Raw genomic sequence first — 20,156 nt, 5'->3', positions numbered from 1 at the left:
AGTGTACAGAGCAAAAGCAGAAGTAGGGATGCACAGAGTTTAGGAACCCGGGCATCAAGCTCTAGAAGAAAATCAGAGCTGGGACAGGGAACACGTGACACCAAGGGTTGAAAAAGAGATGAAACCAGGGAAACAGTGGTGAACAACATCCTGTTATGTGAACTTGTGCTTCTGCCCCGAGTTCCTCTGGAACAATATCGGTCATGTACACCTTAGTATAAATTAATTGATCAGCCCTTTTGCTTCATGTAGGGCAGACCAGAAGGAAGTGACAGTCAAGAGCAAAGCAGAACAGGGAAAGAGAATTCTGAAGCCAGACGTTTCCTGGGGCTGAATACCCAAATTAAGAGTCCCTCAGCCTTTGAGTGCCTGGTGGCCAGGGGCTGAGAAAAGAATGGAAAGTAGACCTACTATTTTGTTCAAGGTTTTTGCCTAAGGGTACGGTTTTCCCTTATCTGTTGTTCAGCCTGATGTCTCAAGCCACAGTAGGCATTTGGCTTCTACATGTGATTTATTTGGATTAACTTTTCATTCTGCCATCTGTTAGCCTATAAACAGAACACTTTTCTCAGTAATCTTATCCTGTCCCTGGGATTTCTCTTTTTCAGACACAACCAAAAGATCAGTCACCACAATAAGGAGGGAAGTGAACAGAGCTGTAAGTAGTCGTGACTTACCTTATCTCTTTCACCTCTTTTCTTCTCCTAGGTTAAATTAAGAAATAAGCCCTGTTCTCGGAATGCACAAAAGGGCAATGGAATAGTTTCAGCCTGCACAGAATCTTCCTGTTCAGGGCATTTCTGCCCGTTGCTACTGTGACCTTAGGTTGTTCCACACCTCTCTTGGAGGAAAAAAAAAGTGTCTGCTGTGCAGCCACAGAATAGTTGTGTACTCTTTGGTCTGTCTCTATTACTAGGCATTACCGGGAATCTGCACAGGACATCAGGGCCCACATGCTTAGAAACATGTTTAACACTTAACAGCAAGGGAAGATACTCAAATCTGAACCGATCAACAACTCATGTTTTTGCAACCGTTGTTAAGTACATCATTGGGGGCTGTGGGTCAAAGTTGGGAGAATAGAAGTCTCTTCATGAGGCTGACAGGCTTGGAGCTGGAATTTGTGGGAAAGGATATGATATGGAGGTCAGGAGAATTGGGGTTGCTAAAAATCATTCAGCCTGGTTGGATGAAATGCTTAGACCCTGGGGAAGTGGTGTTTTGGGGACCAGACCTGGGTCCTCTTGCACAATGGGTATTTCTATCTTTCTTAGGAAAACCACCTTTCCTTTTGAAATCTGGGGATCACATGGTGTGACGCACGAGCTCATGAGTTTGCCAAAATCATAGGCAACTCATAGAAATTTGTAAATAACTTTGCTATCAGCTACTTGAAATATTCAGAACTGGTCATTTTAGAGTTCTGTTGAATGTGTCTGTAAAATTCCGGAGGCACCAACTGTGAAAACAACTCTAAAAAACCTTCAACACCAGGGTCAGTGCCTGGCAGCTCAGAAGTACAAAATATGACTGACAGGAATGACATTGGGCCCTGCTCCCTCCTACCACATCCCTGAAAGCCATTCGTGAAAACACATCCCATTACTGCAATACTCGTCCCTGGGCACAGAACAAGGAACAAAGGCAGTTTAGGTCTGGACTATACTTAAGGTCTAGTTGTGCTGAATTGCTCTGAATCAACAATGAGATATTCTTAACTCAGAAAAGTTTCAGATTATTACTGGCAGTACTAACTGAAACATCTGTTCCTTGAGAAACAAAACTCCTATAGTCCGATAGACTGGGATACTTGGTCTACATGTGGGTTTCCATGGGAGAGACCTCAGTATTTGTGCTTCATGAGCTCTGAGTCTTTGTATAAGCGTCTCCTTCAACTGCTCAGCATAAGGAAGAAAGAGAAAAAGGGTGTCTGCTGTAGAGCCACAGAGCAGTTGGTTTGAGAGCAGAGGTGGTAAGGTAAACTCAGATGCCGAGACGGCCAGGCAAGTATTGAAATGACAAAGAAGGGCACACTATAACCAGATAGGGGATGGTGACCAACTGGAGGGCATATTCCTGTGAATTTAGCACCAGGCTAACATTGTTGAAGAAGATGAAATCCAGATTTTTCTATAAAATGTCCTAGTTATTAAATGCTTGCTGGAAGTATTTCAAATATCAAACAAACCAAATAAAATATGTCCACAGGCTAATTGAACCTATGAGGGACCAGTTGCAACCTGTCCCCTAGAGAGAAAGTATTGTCAGAAAAGGGGTTAGAATCTGAGTAATGAAGGCAAAACCATGTATGTGAGGAATTGAGGGAGGCTCAAAGGCTTGCGGCCATTCTGCATGTCTCATCCTATGGCCTGCCACAAGGCCTGAGTAGCACATGGTTAATAGAGGGACTTTCTTGGATTAACAGGGTATCACAGCCATTTTTAAACAATGCATCTCCTTATAAGCAGAAAAACCTCATACTCTTTTTTAAATGGTAGGTGAAATTCAAAGTAAAGTAAATATCTTGGTCAAAAGTCAAATTAAAGAAATTAGACTGGGGTGCCTGGATGGCTCAGTTGGTTAAGCATCCAACTTATGGTCTCAGCTCAATGTTGATCTCAGGGTGGTGAGTTCAAGCCCTGCATTGGGCCCCATTCTGGGGGTGAAACCTACTTGAAAAACAAAAAACAACAAAAAGAGGAAAGATAGGGAGGGAGGGAAGGAAGGAAGGAAGGAAGGAAGGAAGGAAGGAAGGAAGGGAGGGAGACTAATTCTCTTCTCTTTCCCCCCAACCAGTAACATATATTCGTCCATTGTGCCTTCTAACCTGGGGAGGGAGAGTAAAGGAGGTGAAAGAATGATGCTTCTCTTCTCTCTTCCTCACCCCTCCCTGGCACTTAAATATGTGGTGTGATGTAAAGAGGTCAGGACCATTTAGATATACATCAAAGAGGGCTCACACAGGAATGTTCCTGGTACTTTTATTTACAATAGCAACAAATCAGAAATACAGGTGAATAGGAAATATAAACAACTAAAATGAAAGCACAAAAAATAGATGTATTTTTGAGATGGATAAATCTGAAAAATATAATTTGGGGAGAAAAGATACACAGCAGAAAGATAGAGACAATGTGTGGGCAATTATAGAGTTTAAAAACTGCAAACAACCTCTATGTAGTGTTTATGGAAACAGTCATGTGAAGTAAAAGTACAAAAACAACCAAATTTAACCTCTTAAACCGGGTGGTAGGGATGCCGATGGTGACGATATTATTCTCCTAGTTTGTTGTATGCCTGAAATGTTAATTTTTATAAAGAAGAGGTCATGACTAAAATTCAAGAGATTTAGACTCCAGTTTTTCTGTGAGCTACACAATCTAAGGTAAGATCCACCAAGGGGCACTTGAATATTCTCCAGAGAAACAGAACCACAGAACCACTAGGACACTGGCAAGTATGAAATCTATAGGGCAGGCTTGGGGGCTGGAAGAAGTTCGGGTAGGAGTTGAAATTAGGAATCCAAAATCTGTAGAGTAGGCCAGTAGGCTGGGAACTCAGGTGAGATATCTATACTACAGTCTGAGGCAGAATTCCTTCTTCTCTGGGAAACCTCATTTGTTGCTCTTCAACTGATTGAATGAGACCCACCCACATTCTGAGAAGGCAATATGCTTTATTTTTTTTAATTAAAAAAATTTTTTTAACATTTATTCACGTTTGAGAGAGACAGAGACAGAGCATGAATGGGGGAGGGGCAGAGAGAGAGGGAGACACAGAATATGAAACAGGCTCCAGGCTCCGAGCTGTCAGCACAGAGCCTGATGTGGGGCTTAAACTCACAAACAGTGAGAACATGACCTGAGCTGAAGCCAGACGCTTAACTGACTGAGCCACCCAGACACCCTGAAATTTGCTTTATTTAAAGTCAACTGATGACAAGCATTCATCACATCTACAAAACGTCTTTCCAGCAACATCTAGACTAACATTTGATCAAACAACAGGGTACGATAGTTTAACCAAATGGACACAGAAAACTAACCATCACATGCACTACCACAGGAGAGAGGCAGTCTTGGCTGGAGTAAGTGAATTTGTCAGACCTTCCTGAGCCTCAAAAAATAGAAGTATGTGACTATTCTCTGGTCACAGAGTTGTCCTAGAGGCCAGGGCTCTGTCTAAAACCTGTTCATCCATGAACCTGCCACCCCGGTGCCTGCAGACTCACTATTTAGGGTTTTCTATTTATTTCACAGGGCTGTTTCTCCTCAGCTCACTGCCTCTTTCAACAAAAAAAGGACATGTGTGGTATCAGAATTCTGCACTTTATGTGTTTTGAAATAATGAATAGTTGAGTAAATCAGGAAGGGGAAAAACAGCCCTGTCACCGAAAATGCTTGATAAAATTAAACTGAAGGGTTTGGAAATGACTTGTCTGTCTTACTATCCATTTGTCTGTGCTTCTTATAGTTTATTCTGCAATAAATATAAAAATTGACTGATTTTGACCTAATTTGTCTTACTACTAAACGATGAATCTTGCTTAATTTTAATTGTGTTGGCCAGCTCAAAAATAAATAACTAATACAACTTTTACAACTAAAAAAAATTTTTTTAATGTTTAATTTTATTTTGAGAGACAGAGAGAGACAGAGCGTGAGCAGGGGAGGGGCAGAGAGAGAGACACACACAGAATACGAAGCAGGTTCCAGGCTCCGAGCTGTCAGCATAGAGACTGATGTGGGGCTCGAACCCATGAACTGTGAGATCATGACCTGAGCCTAAGTCAGATGCTCAACCGATTGAGCCACCCGGGCACCCCTAGAACTTTTTAAAAATTACATATTTTTTTCTGAGCAAAAATGAAAAAAAAAATCCATTGCACACAGATTACCGTGGTTAATATTTAATAGTGCTTTAATTTCTAATGTTTTTCTGTATTTAAATTTTATGAAATTAAATTATAGTATGTATAGCTTGATATAGTTTTCTGTAACTTAATTTTATGTCATTAGTGTTACCCATGTGCTAAAAATATAATTAATGGCTTTGATATTTTATTGTATATATGGACTAGGACTTATCTAATTCTCTATTGCTCTACCTTTAGTATCTACCTCAGAGTTGTTTTATGTCTTTGTTATTTAAATATTGTCACAATTAGGGGCACCTGGGTGGCTCAGTAAGTTGGGCGTCTGACCCTTGATTTTAGTTCCAGTCATGATCTCATGGTTCATGAGTTCGAGCCTTGTGTGGGGCTCTGTGCTGCTTGGGATTCTCTCTCTCTCCCTCTCTCCCCTCCCCTACTCTCTCTCTTTGTTTCTCAAAACAAACAAGCTTACAATAAATAAATAAGTAAGTAAATAAATAAATAAATATCATCACAATGAATAATCTTATACACAGATCTTCATCTGCAGCTCCGATTATTACCATAAGGTAAAATCTAAGATGTAAAATTACTGGAGTAAAGCTATAGACATTTTTAAGACTCTCAAAATATATCGCTGAATTGCCCTCTAAAAGGGTGTACCAACTTATACTAGCAATATATGAAAGATGTAGTTTCATCATTGCGTTTGTTCCAATGCTGGGTATTATCGTTTTTAAATTTTGCTAATTTAGAAATTGAAAACTGTACGTCATCATTACTTTAATTTGCATTTTCAAGTTATTAGTGAGATAAAACATTTGCACAAATTTACAGGTTTTATCTTCTTTTGGGAACTGCCTATGTATCTTTTGTTCATCTTTTTAGTTATGTCTTCACTTACAGTTAATAGTAACCCATTACCTGCTATATATTTTATAAACTTGCCCTTGATTTGTCACTTACTGCTAAGCTGCTTCTTCTTATCTGAAGAAAACAGTATTGGGTATAGTAAAATTGGGCTCACAGGACCAGGTCATAAACATAAATGTCCTATATGTCACATATTTATCAAAAGGAAATAAATGTATTAATTATAACAGTTATGCTAGATAAAAAGCTTACAGGCAATAGGATCCACGGTTCCCAGAGGACCAAGTTATACATCTCTAAGAAGCAGGTGCAGTGCCTTCTTCCTTTAAGAGCCCATCCCATCCTGGGATGCATTGTACTTTCAGTAGGCACCTATGAAATGCTGGCCAACCAACGTTAACATTCTATTATCCACTAACATATATCAACTCCTTTTTAAGGATTAGGTGAACTGTAGCCAGGGGGCCAAATTGCTTCCTGTTTTTGTAAGCAAAATACTATTGAAGCACAGCCGTGCTCACTGTTTCCGTATCATTCCCAATGTTCACACCCTTGCCCCCCGCCTCTGATGGCAGAGTTGAGTAACTGTCTCAAAGCCTATATTGCCCATAAAGTCTAAATACTTTACAACCTGGCCCTACAGAAAATGTTTGGTGCCCCAGAAGTTCTCCATGGCTCTGTGCCTTCTCTCACAGTGAATGTACTTGGTCTTGTGCTAAATACTCTAACGCTACCCCCAACTCCTATCTCAGCTCCATAAAGTCTGAGGACAGAGCCCCTCTGGGAAGAGCTTGGTCCAGCCAGCTCAGAGCTCTCGATCTCCCACCTCTATCTTCTGCCATCCCAGCTCTGCCTCACCTCCAAACCACCCACGTGGGGACAGTCAAGTTCTAGGCTGTCCAGGAGTCATCCTGACCCTCCTGTTCTTAGTCACATCACCTCGGTAGCTAGAGTCCTGGGACTTGCCCTGAGCATATTTGTCACACATAGTTCTCACAAGACTTTGATACAGATAAACAGTCTCCCTTCCCACTTAAGAAGGGATGGGCTTGGTGGTTTTGCTTCACTGACCAGAGATTGAAGTGAGACCTGATTAATGTGAGAATGCCCAGCAGGGCTCAGAAGCTCAGGCATCAGCTGTACAGGGCTTGATTTTCCACTCCATAGCTCTGCCTTGAACTTTCTAGGCAACTCTGGGAAAGGTGTTGCCTATTCTTATTCTTGTGGAAATCCAGACTTCTCAGCCTCCCCAGATGGGCTTTCAAGGCCTTAACTTTATTACAGGATCAAAAGACTCAGATCAAACTAAATGTGGCCAAAGAGCTCATTACCATCCTTCTCCATGGTGGATGTGGTGGTCATTAGTGTTATTTCACATATTTCCTGGATCTCTTGCTTTTGTGTGATGTAATAGGATTGCACTTCTCTGCACTTAATTTGTAGTTAGGTGTGGTCATGTGATTTGTATTGATCAACTAAATATAAGCTTAAGTGATGTGTGACTTCTGGGTAGAAGATGTAAGGCCTAGCTTGTGCTTTGCTGTATTCTTTTTCCATCTGGTGCGGCAACTAGCAACATTTGGGGTAGTGTTGCTACATCAGCATGGGTCTCTGAGTAACTACAAATAATGGTCAGCCCCTTGCTGACCCTCAGTGGACAGGGAAGCTTTGTTTACTATTTGATTTAAATAATAGAGATTTGGGGGTTGTTTGTTACTGCAGCATAATCAAGTCTATCCTGACTGATTCAACAGGGAAATCCTGGAACCTCAACTCAATACACTATATATTGTCGCTTACAGTTCTGCTTCTCAGGAGTGATAATATGGGGAAAGGCTTTCTATATAACAAAAAGAAAAGAAGAGTAAGATATAAAAATATACTTACTATATCATTAATGCTTTATTTAAAAAATGTTTTTAATATACCGTCACACCCCTTTCTCCCAAACAAGTGAAGAAAAATATTTAAATGCCCATAAGCATTATATTCTGGAAACTTGTATTGTTTTCTTCTTATATATTTTCTGAGTTTTCTTTGTACTTGAATACATTTTAAAATGTTCCAATGTTGGGGCACCTGGGTGGTTCAGTCGGTTAGGTGTCCGACTCTTGATTTTGGCTCAGGTCATGATCTCGTGGTCGTGGGATCAAGCCCTGCATTGGGCTCTGCCTTCAGCACAGAGCCTGCTTGGGATTCTCTCTCTCCATCTCTTTCTGCCCCTCTCCTGCTCACGGGCACGTGCTTTCTCTCTTACTCTCTCTCTCAAAATAAATAGACATTAAAATAAGAAAAATAAAAAAGTAAAATGTCCCCATGTATCACTTTTAAGTACCCAGGGGTGCTTGTTAGATGAAGGATGATCTCTGTCTCTATCCTCACCTCTCACCGTATGTATCACCTCTTTGTATCCTATATAACAAATGCATATACAGAGCTCTCCATGGGGTCCTTGTCAACTTTAGGGAGAGGAATGCTATACCCTGTTTCAAGGACACATACCAATGTCTTAGTTGATTTTCAGAGCTTCTTAACGTAGTGAGCCTACAAGGAGTGGATCCATACTCCAAGGATGTAAGAGATCAGGCTTGGGACCATGGCTTCTTGATCTCGTGCAGGCCACCGAGCTATCAACCAGAATAGCTTCAGGAGTGGATTCTGATCCCATAGATCTATATCATGTTTCCTTTTAAAAAAAAGTTATCCTAGTCATCATGACATGGTTTGTTAGAGATTACAAACCATGTAACCTGACTTCCTCATTTTACAAATGGCAAGATTTGGACTAAGGGATGTTACATAACTTTCTTGAGTGAAATAATAACAGAAAAATAAAAGGTCTTGTGATTCCCAGTATAGTGCTACTCGTTAACTCATTCACTCTGAAATATGCACTGTCTATTTGCAAGACTCTGTCAGGTAGGCTGTGTGGAAGTCGTGAGGGTGAATGAGGCACAACGTTAGTATTCCAAGATTCTTACAATCAAGAGTTGGAGATAAGGTACTCAAAACACTGTTTTCATTGGTATAATTTGGGCTAAAATGAAAAGAGCCCAGATTTCTGTATACCCCCTAGCAGTTGATCAAATCTGTGTTTGTTTTGTCTTGTCTGAGTCTCTTGTCTTCCCCTTAGGAACTTCCACCTAAGAACTGACCATAGCCTCCACAGGCCGCCATGGTGCAGGTGCCTTCTCTGTGCAGTGGTTTCCAGTCTTTTCTTTCTTTTCTTCCCATGATAACCCTTTCATAAAGGAAACATTAGACAGAACACCTGTACATACTGAGTGGGGAAACTTGAGTCCTCCTCCTCTGGGTCTCCTTTACTGTCACTACTATGCACACACTTCTGTCGTGAATGCATGGGGCTTTTTCCCCACCCGGAAGTTCTCTGGGATACCAGCTTGGTGTCCTACGATTTAACTCAAGTCTGACCCTGTGTCGCTGGGGATGGCATGAGATCCCACCCGTTAAGGGCTCAGTCCCACAAGACTGCCCTCCCCACCCTCCACCCCCCACTTCAGATGCCAATGGCCAGCCCAGGCTGTCACCTCTGCTTCTGACCAATCAGCTATAAATAATCTGAGGTTCCCACCATCCCCTCCTCGGGTTTGGTGAATTTGATAGAGCGCTTCCCAGAAGCAAGGAAAACAGTTTACTTACTGTTTATTAAGTTACAATAATGGGTTATAAACAATACAGTGAACATCTGATAGAAGAAATGCATATGGCAAGATATGTGGGGGCGTCCACACTCTGTGTGTGTGCCACTCTCCCAGTACCAACTTGTGCTCCACAACAGAGAAGCCCCTGGAAGCCCTACTTCAGGGATTTTTATGGAGGCTTTATCACATAGGCATGACCAATCATTAACTCCATCTTTAGCCCTTCTCCCCTCTCTGGAGAATGGGGTTGGGGTGAGGGGTGGGACTGAAAATTCCAAGCCTCTCACCATAGCTTAGTCTTCTTGGTGACCTGTCCCATCCAGGAGCTCATCAAGATTCACTTCATTACAACAAAAGACACTGCTGTCATCCAGGAAATTTCAAGGGATTTAGGAACTCTGTCAGGAAGTGAAGTCAAAGACCGAATATTACGACAAAGATGTTCCCAATGCTCTTATCACTTAGAAAATTACAAGTGCTTTAGGAGTTCTGTGCCAGGAGCCCCGGGCAGAGACCGGTATATATATAAATATATTTTTCAATTATCTCACAAAAGCATGTTAAAACAGTGGTGAAACCAGACTGAGGGGTATATACACCCTGCCTTAGGTCCCTGCAAAGGCCTCTAAGGTACATTGTGCTTCTCGGAACATATTTGGAAAATCATGAAGCGCTCAAACTATCACTTTATCCCAAAGCCCACCTTATGTACCTATCCTCAGAATCCCCAGAAATGCCCGCCCCACATCCAGCTTCCTTCCATGTAGAGCGGAGCTGTTCCAAGGAGGCGGGTGGGGGCTGAAAGAGGAGAAGAGAAAGTAACCTCCTCACTCACCTGGTTTGTGAGGGTTTTAAGAAAAATGTTTATTTATTTATTTATTTATTTATTTATTTATTTATTTATTTTTGAGAGAAAGAGAGAGTGCAAGCAGAGGAGTGGCAGAGAGAGAGGGAGAGAGAGTCTCAAGTAGGCTCCATACTGTCAGCACAGAGCCGGCTGTGAGGCTTGAACTCATGAACCATGAGATCATGATCTGGGCAAAATCCAGAGTCAGACGCTTAACTGACTGAGCCCCCCAGGTGCCCCTGGGCTTGTGAGTTTTTAATTGTGTGAGAAGTCTGTGTATTTTGTATTTTAGTTCCCTATGGCTTTACAAGAAGTACAAAAAATACATGAAAATTCAGAGATGGAGAAAGTATCACTTTAGGCTGGGGACAATCAGGGAAGAGGGAAGGCTTCATGGAGGAGGTGACATTTGCACCAGGCAAACATGCGAATAACAGACTATTCTAGATAGAGGGGACACAGGGGGAAGGGCAGAGGCAGGGGGACATCACATCTGTAGGAAAAGGCGTGTGATCCCAGCCTGGAAAAAGCTAGGTGTGAAGCCAGAGGGAAGCTGGTTGGGGGCCCTGCTGTGAGCCAGGAATTCCAGGCAAAGGAGGTTAGATGTTGCTCCTTAGGCATGCATGCCTCAGGTCTCAGCAGGAAACAGAGGCCACACTCAGAAGGGGTGACTGAGGCAAGCTTACTAGCTGCAAAGGCAGGAAGGGGGCGGTGGGGAGGTTGAGCGACCTGAAACTGGCAAGAGCAGGGGAGAGCTGAGCACCCCTAGGCCTAGAGGGGACGGGGGAAGGCATAGTTAAATTTTTTTTTTAATGTTTATTTATTTTTGACAGAGAGAGAGAGAGAGAGGCAGACAGAGCATGAGCGGAGGAGGGGCAGAGAGAGAGGGAGACACAGAATCCAAAGCAGGCTCCAGGCTCCAAGCTGTCAGCACAGAGCCTGACGCGGGGTTCGAACTCACAGACCGCGAGATCATGACCTGAGCTGAAGTCGGACGCTCAACCGACTGAGCCACCCAGGCGCCCCAGGGGAAGGCATAGTTACCAGAATGCTGGTGAGAACAGCAATAGGAGAAGGCCACCTGCAAGGCTTTGCATGGCATCAGCTGGGCTCCCCCGTGCATTTGTGGTCAGTTGACAGATTGTTTGGGGGATGCTGGTCTTAGGTGGCCTCATTCATATGTCTTGGAGTTGCCGCTGGCAGTCAGTTGGGCCGTGTGTCTTCAGCAGGTTTGTCTGTGCTCTTTTCAACACAGAAGCGGGTCCAAAAAGAGCAAAGAGAAGGCAGACTCTGCCACGCATGTGTTTTTCAGGTTTCCGTCCACATCTCATTGACCAAAGCAAATCAGAGCTAGGCCAGATGCGCCTGCAGCCTGTGTGGGAGGTTGCTGAAGCGCATCCCAACCTCACTATGCTACTCGTTACAGCCTTCTTTATCCCCTAGTCTGAGGGAAAGCATGGCATGCAAGCCGGGGGAAAAGAGAGCCCAGTGAGCAGTCCAAGGTCACCCTCCGGTGACCTGAGCAGGGTAGAGCAAGGTGGAGAATGCGTCTGCAGGAGCCAACAGACATATCTGGCTCCGTGGGGAGCTACAAAAGGCTTTGAACGGGAAGCCCCGCCAACCGTGCTCCAGTGTCACTGGGCCGACTGCAGGCCTGAGAACAGAGCGGAGAGGCCTCTTGCAACAGGTCTGGAGAGAGAGGCTGAAGACGTGGACGAGGACCATGGTGCAGGGGGGAATCACAAAGGTCTTGAACTCTGCTGCCTCGAGATAGATGAGCTCTTCCCCCACGGCCGTTTCTCACTCCAGTCTGTTTTTGAGAGGTTATCTCTTCTCTAATCAGCAAAGTGATTTTCCTATTTGTGGACTTGTCTCCCCAGATTTGAACCTGTGTTTTCAGGAGCTGGGGTGACCGGATGGGACGTCCTCGAGAATGTTCTGGACTCTGAACAAGAATCCTCTGGCCTGCAGAGCTCGTTGTTTGCACTTGTCCAATGCCTTTGTGGCTCCAGCACTGAAGAGGAGACTGCCAAGAAAGCGGGCAGCGCCTGGCCATGGTGTGCTCAGAGCACGTCAGGCAGTCCGCCCTCCCCACATCCAGGCACCCACCCCTGCAGCCTGTGACCCTAAGCAAGCACTACTGCACTTTAGAAAACGACCGCCCCGGACCCGAGACCCCAGTGAGTGCTCTGCAGCTCGTTCTTGCTGCCAGACTCAACACAAAGGGAGTTTCCCCCCTAAGTTTCCAAAGTGATTTCCAGAAGCGGAGATGAATGGAAATTTTCAGTTATAGGAAAGGACGAATTGCCAATAGAGTTATTTTCTCCACTGTTTCCTCTGGGTATACTGGAAAAGCCTTTTGAGACCATTAGAGTTTACACACAGTCAAGCCATAATTGACAAGTTATGTGGCTTACTGGAATCTTGACATCTGAGTTGTTTAATTAACAGAAAGCATTTAAGTACACAGTGGGCGGCTACAAATCGTGGAGAAAAGCTGTTGAGTATTTTGTGAGGTCTGAATCACAAAGCATTTTTTTTAACCTGCAATGGCACCATGTTGGATGATTTTGTTTTAAACTACATCTTTAAAAAGTTCTGTTTTCTTAACCTCGGAAACCAATGGCATACGTTAGAAAAATTTAGCACGCTAGTATGCTGTACCTGCAAAGATTTCCGATGGGCATCCATAATGGTCAAAGTCCCAAACTAGGGCTCCTTTCCCGGCCCTCTCTGTGACTTTAAACTTAACCTTTCAGTGACTCGGTTCCATGTCTGTGACACAGTGACGCTCACTAGTCAAGGCCTTTGATGGTTGGCACTTTAGAAACGCCGTGGAACCCCTTCCGTGCGTGTCAAGGGTAACAGCACGCAGCAACAGCAGGTTAACCATGTGAAATTTGGTCTGTGTACTGGGGCCATGGCGTTCGGGGCACCTGCTGATCTATGAACTATCCAAATGTGTACATTATCTAGAGCCGAGTCTTAGGTTAGCAGCTTATCTTTCTCAGTTTTGAATCATGAGGATTTGAGCACATGTTACATCTTCTCCTTAGACTCTAAGCTCCTGGAGGGCAAGGAGGGAGGAGGGGTTTGTCAGTCCTGCAGCCTGTTGCTTGGAGTAGATGCCTCATGCATGATTGGCTCTGAGACTCGTCGTAATATTGAAGAAAATGGCGACTCGTGACATCCTTACTTTTTATGACATTAATAGGATTGGCTAAAAGTATGTAAAGGCAATCCTTGAAACAAAAGAGCCGAATGAACACTAAGTCTTTAAAAAAAAAAAAGTACCTTTTACAAAGGGAGCAAAAATAGTATTCGGGAGAGTTTGCGGAACTGAGAAATGCCAGACAAGCAAAAACCACCTATGATCTCATCATCTCAGCACAAGTATTTTCATTTTTGCTGTTTGCATTTGGTCCTTGTCCAGACATGTATGCGATCTCAGCTAGCGTTGTAATTTTCCATCCTTTTTTCAAATTTGTCATTGTACCACAAGCTTACACCCTATATTGTTGATTAGTCCTCCTAATGATCACTTTTAATGGGTGCTTGAGTCACAGATCACAATGAGATGTGATTAGGCACAAACTCTGTTCATCACCTGACCACTGTAAGCCTCTCCTTTGACTAGTGGACCACAGGTGACATTTGGGGTTCCTAAGGACTGGTGTCATTTCAGAGCAGCGTTCAGGAATCCCTGAAAAGCCTGGGTATTTCCATTTCCCCCAGTGCACAGACACCTTCAGGAATGCCTTGAAGTCCCCTTGGGGATAGCTTGAAAGAAGATCTACAGTACCCATGGCATTGTCGCGGGGTCCTTTCTAAGAATTTGGGGAAGAAGCTGTGATTCTCAGTTGTGAAAACTCAAGCCAGGTTTCTATTCTATAGATCAAGCCATGCTTTGGTAGGCCGGACAACTACTTAATTCTTAGGGCCAGCCACTACTAAAGATTTCCTGTAAGTAAAAAAATCCGATTGCTCTTCTGGGATCTTATCATCTCATTGAAGTCAGGAAGCCCATATCCGTGGCAGCATTTCCTATCATCATCTTTGTCCTACAGAAAACAGCCGTCTGGTGGCACCCAAGGTTGTGGGGCTCCCTCACTAATGCATTTCTCAGTGCTTTAGTGAAGGGAATATCCCTTGGGCCCTTTCAAGGGGAGGAAAGATGCACAGGTTACACATGACAAATTGCCCCATTATTCCATAGAAATTCTATCAACTTGCATCATTGTTGTCCACAGGGGTCAGCCAACCAACTGAGTAAACAGACCACTTCCAGCTGCTCCAACAAATACATTTGTCTCTGCTTGCTTTTCCTGTATAACAAAACTTAGGGCTTATGTTTATCATTTATGTATTTATGATTCTGTAGATTAGCAACTTAGGCTGGGCTCGGCTGGGGCAACTCATTTCTGCTTTCCACGGCATCAGCTGGGCTCCCTTGTGCATTTGTGGTCAGTTGACAGATTATTTGGAAGATGCTGGTCTTAGGTGACCTCGTTCACATGACTTCGGAGTTGGTGCTGGCCGTCGGTTGGGCCGTGTGTCTTCAGCAGATTTGTCTGTGCTCTTTCAACATGGAAGCGAGTCCAAAAGGAGCAAAGAGAGGGCAGACCCCAGTGTGCAAGTGCTTTTTAGGTTTCCGTCTGTATCACACTTTGCTAACGTCTCATTGGCCAAAAGCAAGTCAAATAGCGAAGCCAAAATCAATGTGGAAGGAATTACACGAGGGCCTGATACACAAAATGGCATGATTCCCTGGGGCTACTGCTGAAACAATCTACGGTAGCATTAAGTCCAAAAACCTATGGAAAGTGTATTATATCAGGGCTACCTAAGTTTGGCCCCAACCCAATGTTGTATTGTGTTCTCCTTGATCTGATACCCTTAGAATCCATCTCTGCCTATATTGGGTCTGTTCTAGCATGAATTTAACAAAACCTTGTGATTCTTTTGGAGTAAAGCCTTTTCCTCCAGAGCCAGACTCTGCCCTTCTCTCCCTGAATATGCTGGGATCTGACTCTAGATAAAAGCCTGAAGGCCATGGGCATTGGGAGCAGTGGGGTTTTAAAAGATTAGGGATCCCCATGCAAAGGCAACTGCCTCAGACGTTCTTACTACGGGTTTTCAAGCAAAGGAAGGCTGGTATTATCAAATGGGAAATGAGAGGCTTCGTCCACTATCAAGGGAAGATCAGTGACACTTGGGGGGAGGGGGAGGTCCAGATTTTCAGCTTCATCCACGCCCACCCAAAGGTTCCTGTTCCTCATGTCAGAGTCGATTCCTTCTAAATGACCACCTCCACTCTCGCATATGAGACGTGGCCCATCTGTGAATGTTTCGTTTGGGTCTGCTTTTCTAAACATGTCTGTCCTATAACTATAAGGAATAAGAGATATTTTTAGAGCAGCCTTGGAAGCCCTCTGATTCCTTAGAGATGATTTGAGCTGAAAGCTTGTTGTTTATTTCCATCCTGCAAGCACCATGGTGCAGTCGGAAGCAGCCGGCTCAACTTGCATTCCTCGGAATCATCTTTACCAGCGTTAGGCAGCAGTTAATGTGTCTCCAAAACCCTGCCTCCTGCTGGCACTCCAACCCAGCGAGAATAGAGGACAATTTAATGAATCATAACGCCATTGCATGCCATAGATTACCCGCTCCCACTTTCCATTGGCAAAGAGTTCAGCTCTGAGTTCAAAGCAAATAAATCTCAGAATCTTGTTTTTGAGAGCCTGTTCCCTAAGATGATTCCCAGTATCAGGTCCTCTATCAGCCAGGGTCCAGGCAGGAAAGTGCAGTGGGTTTAATATTGGGAATTGGTAATAAAGATACAGGAAGACAGAAAGAGCACAAAGTAGATACCAAAGAAACCCAAATCTTGGAACTGCCAACAGCAGCTAACTTTCTGCTTTCCGCCACCACAGAAGTGACAAATGCAGGAACTGGAAACAGGAAGGAATTCTTTGCCTCTGATATTCCGGTCCCCTAGGGTTTCCCGTCTCTTGGAACTTCACAGGAAGCCAGCTGGCAGGGGAAGCTGGTGAGTGAGGTTTGCTGAATCCCTGCCCCAACCTGGCAGAACAGAATAGAGGAAGGTAGGCTTGGAACTGAGAACAGGAGGTAAACAACCATCCAGTTCCTGAATCAAAACTTATCTGGATAAATGGAGATACATTCCCTGAGAGAGGAAAATACAGAGACGATGGATTCCAGTTAGATTGTAGCACAAGGAGCTTTCTTAAACTTTGTGGCATTTGACCATGTAACAAGGGCCTATTATATATTTATTGATTAGTTGGACAAGAAAGTAGCAATTGGGAACCGCTCTGGCCACGAGCATAGGACAAAAATCAATCTATTTTTAAATGCATTTCATAGAACTTGTATCAGTTGCATCACTTGGTTTGAATTGAAAGAAAACCTGAAGGGGCGCCTGGGTGGCTCAGTCGGTTAAGTGTCTGACTTCAGCTCAGGTCATGATCTCGCGGTCCGTGAGTTCGAGCCCCGCATCGGGCTCTGTGCTGACAGCTCGGAGCCTGGAGCCTGCTCCAGATTCTGTGTCTCCCTCTCTCTGACCCTCCCCCGTTCATGCTCTGTCTCTCTCTGTCTCAAAAATAAATAAACATTAAAAAAAAATTAAAAAAAAAAGAAAACCTGAAGCAAATGGGCTTAAATTAAAAACAAAACAAAACAAAAAACCCCAGAATGCATTGGCTTATACAACCAAGCAGCCAAAGATGCAGGTGGGCACAGGGGTCTGATGATGCCAGCAGGATCCAGATTGTCTCCACCATCTCTTCCTCCGCTTCCTTTTTGCTGACTCCGTTGTCAAACACGACTCTGTATTCTCAACAGCAGGCTCTTCTTAGGGGAAATAACTCCAAGAACAATTTTCCTGCTCAGTTCTGTTTGTCCTGTAAAAATAGAACTCCATGGTAAAACAGAACAGCTCAAGAAGTAGAGAGGAAGCAACTCATGCCAAGTATTAGGAGTTGCACACATCAAGCAGAAATATAATTGGCCTGAATATATATATATATATATATATATATATATATATATATGTATATAAAATGTTTATTCAGGCTGCTGGTCAAATCAGGCAGCTTCCCAGTGTCTCAATTCCCCTTGGTTTAAAAGTCAGCAGATGAAACGCTCAACTTATAGGTAATTTAAAGTTTAAATCAAAACAAAACTTAAGGAGGCCTTTTCAGTCATAACATTGGCAAATGCTTTTTTTGTTTTTGTTTTTTGTTTTTTTAGAGAGAGAGAGAGAGGGAAAGAGAGAGAGTGTTAAGCAGGCTCCTCACTGGGCCCCGATGCAGGGCTCAGTCTCACGCCCATGAAATCATGACCTGAGCTGAAATCAGGAGTCAGATCCTTAACCGCCTGAGCCACCCAGGTGCCCCGACAAATGCTTTTTAACCATAATACATATTGCTCCAAAATATGTTGTTAAATTGGTAGACTCATAAACTGTTAGTGGTCACGTATCAATATGATTTTTTTGGAGGGTGATTTGTCTATAGATTACAGGCCATACTGCATACCATTTATTCAAGTAAGTGTACTTTTATAAATCTATAAATCTGAAATAATCCAAAAGATAGAAAAAGCCGAAGACATGGAGACATTCACTGCCAATATAAATGTACAATTAAAAAAAAAAAAAAAGCTTTGCCATAACATTGAATGAAAATCGCAAGATACAGGGGCACCTGGGCGGCTCAGTCGGTTAAAGCGGCAACAGCTCAGGTCACAATCGTGCAGTTCATGGGTTCGAGCTGCATCTGGCTCTGCGCTGACAGAGGAGAGCCTGCTTGAGATTCTCTCTCCCCCTCTCTCTGCCCCTGCCCCCTTGCTCTCTATCTCCCTCTCAAAATAAACAAACTTTAAAAAAAAATTAAAAAGAAAATATCAAAGTACAAAACCCTATCCTCAGTTACTCAAGTTAAAAAAAGTGAGCTCAAAAACTATGCTTGGATATGTAGCAAGAACCATGTCAAGGTTTATACTTTCACCCCCAAAATACCATTCCAAGGATTTTTCTAAAGGAAATCCATAGACTGAAGTAAAACGTGTTTTTATATTGAAAAAAAATGTATTAATTACAGTATTACCTACATGGCCCCAAAGTGGAAATAACCTGTCATACAAAGTGGAAGTGAGTTAGTCATAGGAATTTTACTTGTTTTGCAGAATACTATCTATCATAAAATGACAGTTAAAAAGATTATATGGAAAAATAATTGTTATGATATAATTTTAAGCTGAAAAAATAATTTCAAAAAATGTATTAAGCACTTACCCAGCCTGAGCCCATCACTATGTCACTCGGTTTATGTCTGTTATCTCTTCATGCTTAACAATGTGATAGGTAGGAAGGGCGTTCTCCTCCTGGTTCACGTGAGAAAATGGAGACAAATCTCCTTAATAATTTTCCCAAGTTCACACAGTCAGTAGAACCAGGACTCCAACCTAAGCTCACTAACATGACAGCCATTTCTCATTATCTAACATGCCAGACAAGCCCTGGACACTTAAGGATAATTAGTAAAGTAAAGAGAGAGAAAGAGAGAGAGAGACAAACTGCAACAATGATGTGGGTGGTCACAATAATGGTTTTCTTTCTATTGCAATGCCAAGTCCAAGTAGATAAATAAGTAACAAATAAATAAGAAAAAAAAGTGAGAATAGGGTGCCTGGGGGACTCAGTTGGGGAAGCGTCCAACTTCAGCTCAGGTCACGATCTCATGGGTCGTGGGTTCGAGCCCCACATCAGGCTCTGTGCTGACAGCTCGGAGCCTGGAGCCGGCTTCGGATTCTGTGTCTCCCTCTCTCTCTGCCCTTCCTTGCTCTCACTCTGTCTGTCTGTCTCTCTCTCTCTCAGAAAAATAAACATTAAAAACAAAATTTAAAAAAAAGTGCGAATAAAACAAAAAGCTGGAGAGAAGCATACCAAAATATTAATGGGGCTTTGTTGAAGTAGTGGACTTGTGTGTAATTTCCCTCTTTCCTCTATTTTATAAGATTTTTTTGGTAACGCACAGCACTGTTGCAAAGCATTATTTTACATGTTCACTTTGCGAGCACATGCACAAAAATTGGAAAAACAGAATATTAGCATTCATATTAATATACGTACATATAGGGGCGCCTGGGTGGCACAGTCGGTTAAGCGTCCGACTTCAGCCAGGTCACGATCTCACGGTCCGTGAGTTCGAGCCCCGCGTCAGGCTCTGGGCTGATGGCTCAGAGCCTGGAGCCTGTTTCCGATTCTGTGTCTCCCTCTCTCTCTGTCCCTCCCCCGTTCATGCTCTGTCTCTCTCTGTCCCAAAAATAAATAAACGTTGAAAAAAAAAATTAAAAAAAAAAATATATGTACATATATTTGTATATATTCTGATACAGAAACCAGAGCTCTACAAAGCTTATTGATGACTGAAACACTTTAATATCCAGCAATAGCATAGCGGTGGTCCTTCTGACAGTGTAAGTGCTATTAGGAAATGAATGTCTGTCATTTCTTTCAGAAATTTTGAGTATTACTATGATTTCGCTTATATGTGGAATTCAAACAAAACAGAACAAATGAACAAACGGGACAAAACAGAAACAGACTCTTAGATGCAGAGAACAAACTGGTAACTCCCAGAGGGGAAGGGCAGGGAAAGCAAACTGAGTGAGGGGGAGTAAGGGGCATAAACTTCCAGTTATAAATAAGTCGCAGCATCACGGCATAGGGAATGTTGTCAATAATATTGTAATAACTTTGTGTGGTGGCAGATGGTTGCTGATTACGGTGATCAGTTTCATAACGTGCATAAATATCAAATCACGATGTTGTACACCTCAAACTAATGAATATTATGTATCAACTAGATGGTCTCTG

The 20,156-nt window shown here is 43.1% G+C and overlaps 1 protein-coding gene across 2 annotated transcripts in view; it reads left to right on the top strand.

Annotated features, from left to right (window-relative positions):
• Positions 1 to 15,242, top strand: part of PDCD1LG2 (programmed cell death 1 ligand 2) — a 58,053-nt gene extending 42,811 nt beyond the window's left edge. For both annotated transcript variants that reach the window (XM_019463734.2, XM_019463735.2), the window contains exons 6-7: positions 609 to 658; positions 12,136 to 15,242. In XM_019463734.2, coding sequence (XP_019319279.2) covers positions 609 to 658; positions 12,136 to 12,141 — 56 coding nt within the window. In that variant the 3' untranslated portion in view covers positions 12,142 to 15,242. The remainder of the gene's footprint in view (positions 1 to 608; positions 659 to 12,135) is intronic.
• Positions 15,243 to 20,156: the final 4,914 nt, after the last annotated feature.

This window comes from Panthera pardus, unplaced genomic scaffold (assembly GCF_024362965.1).
Source record: "Panthera pardus isolate Hobbes unplaced genomic scaffold, ASM2436296v1 HiC_scaffold_20, whole genome shotgun sequence".
NCBI classification, from domain to species: Eukaryota; Metazoa; Chordata; class Mammalia; order Carnivora; family Felidae; genus Panthera; species Panthera pardus.
Note: the sequence above shows the minus strand (reverse complement) of the source record. Positions and strands in the feature narration are given on the sequence as shown.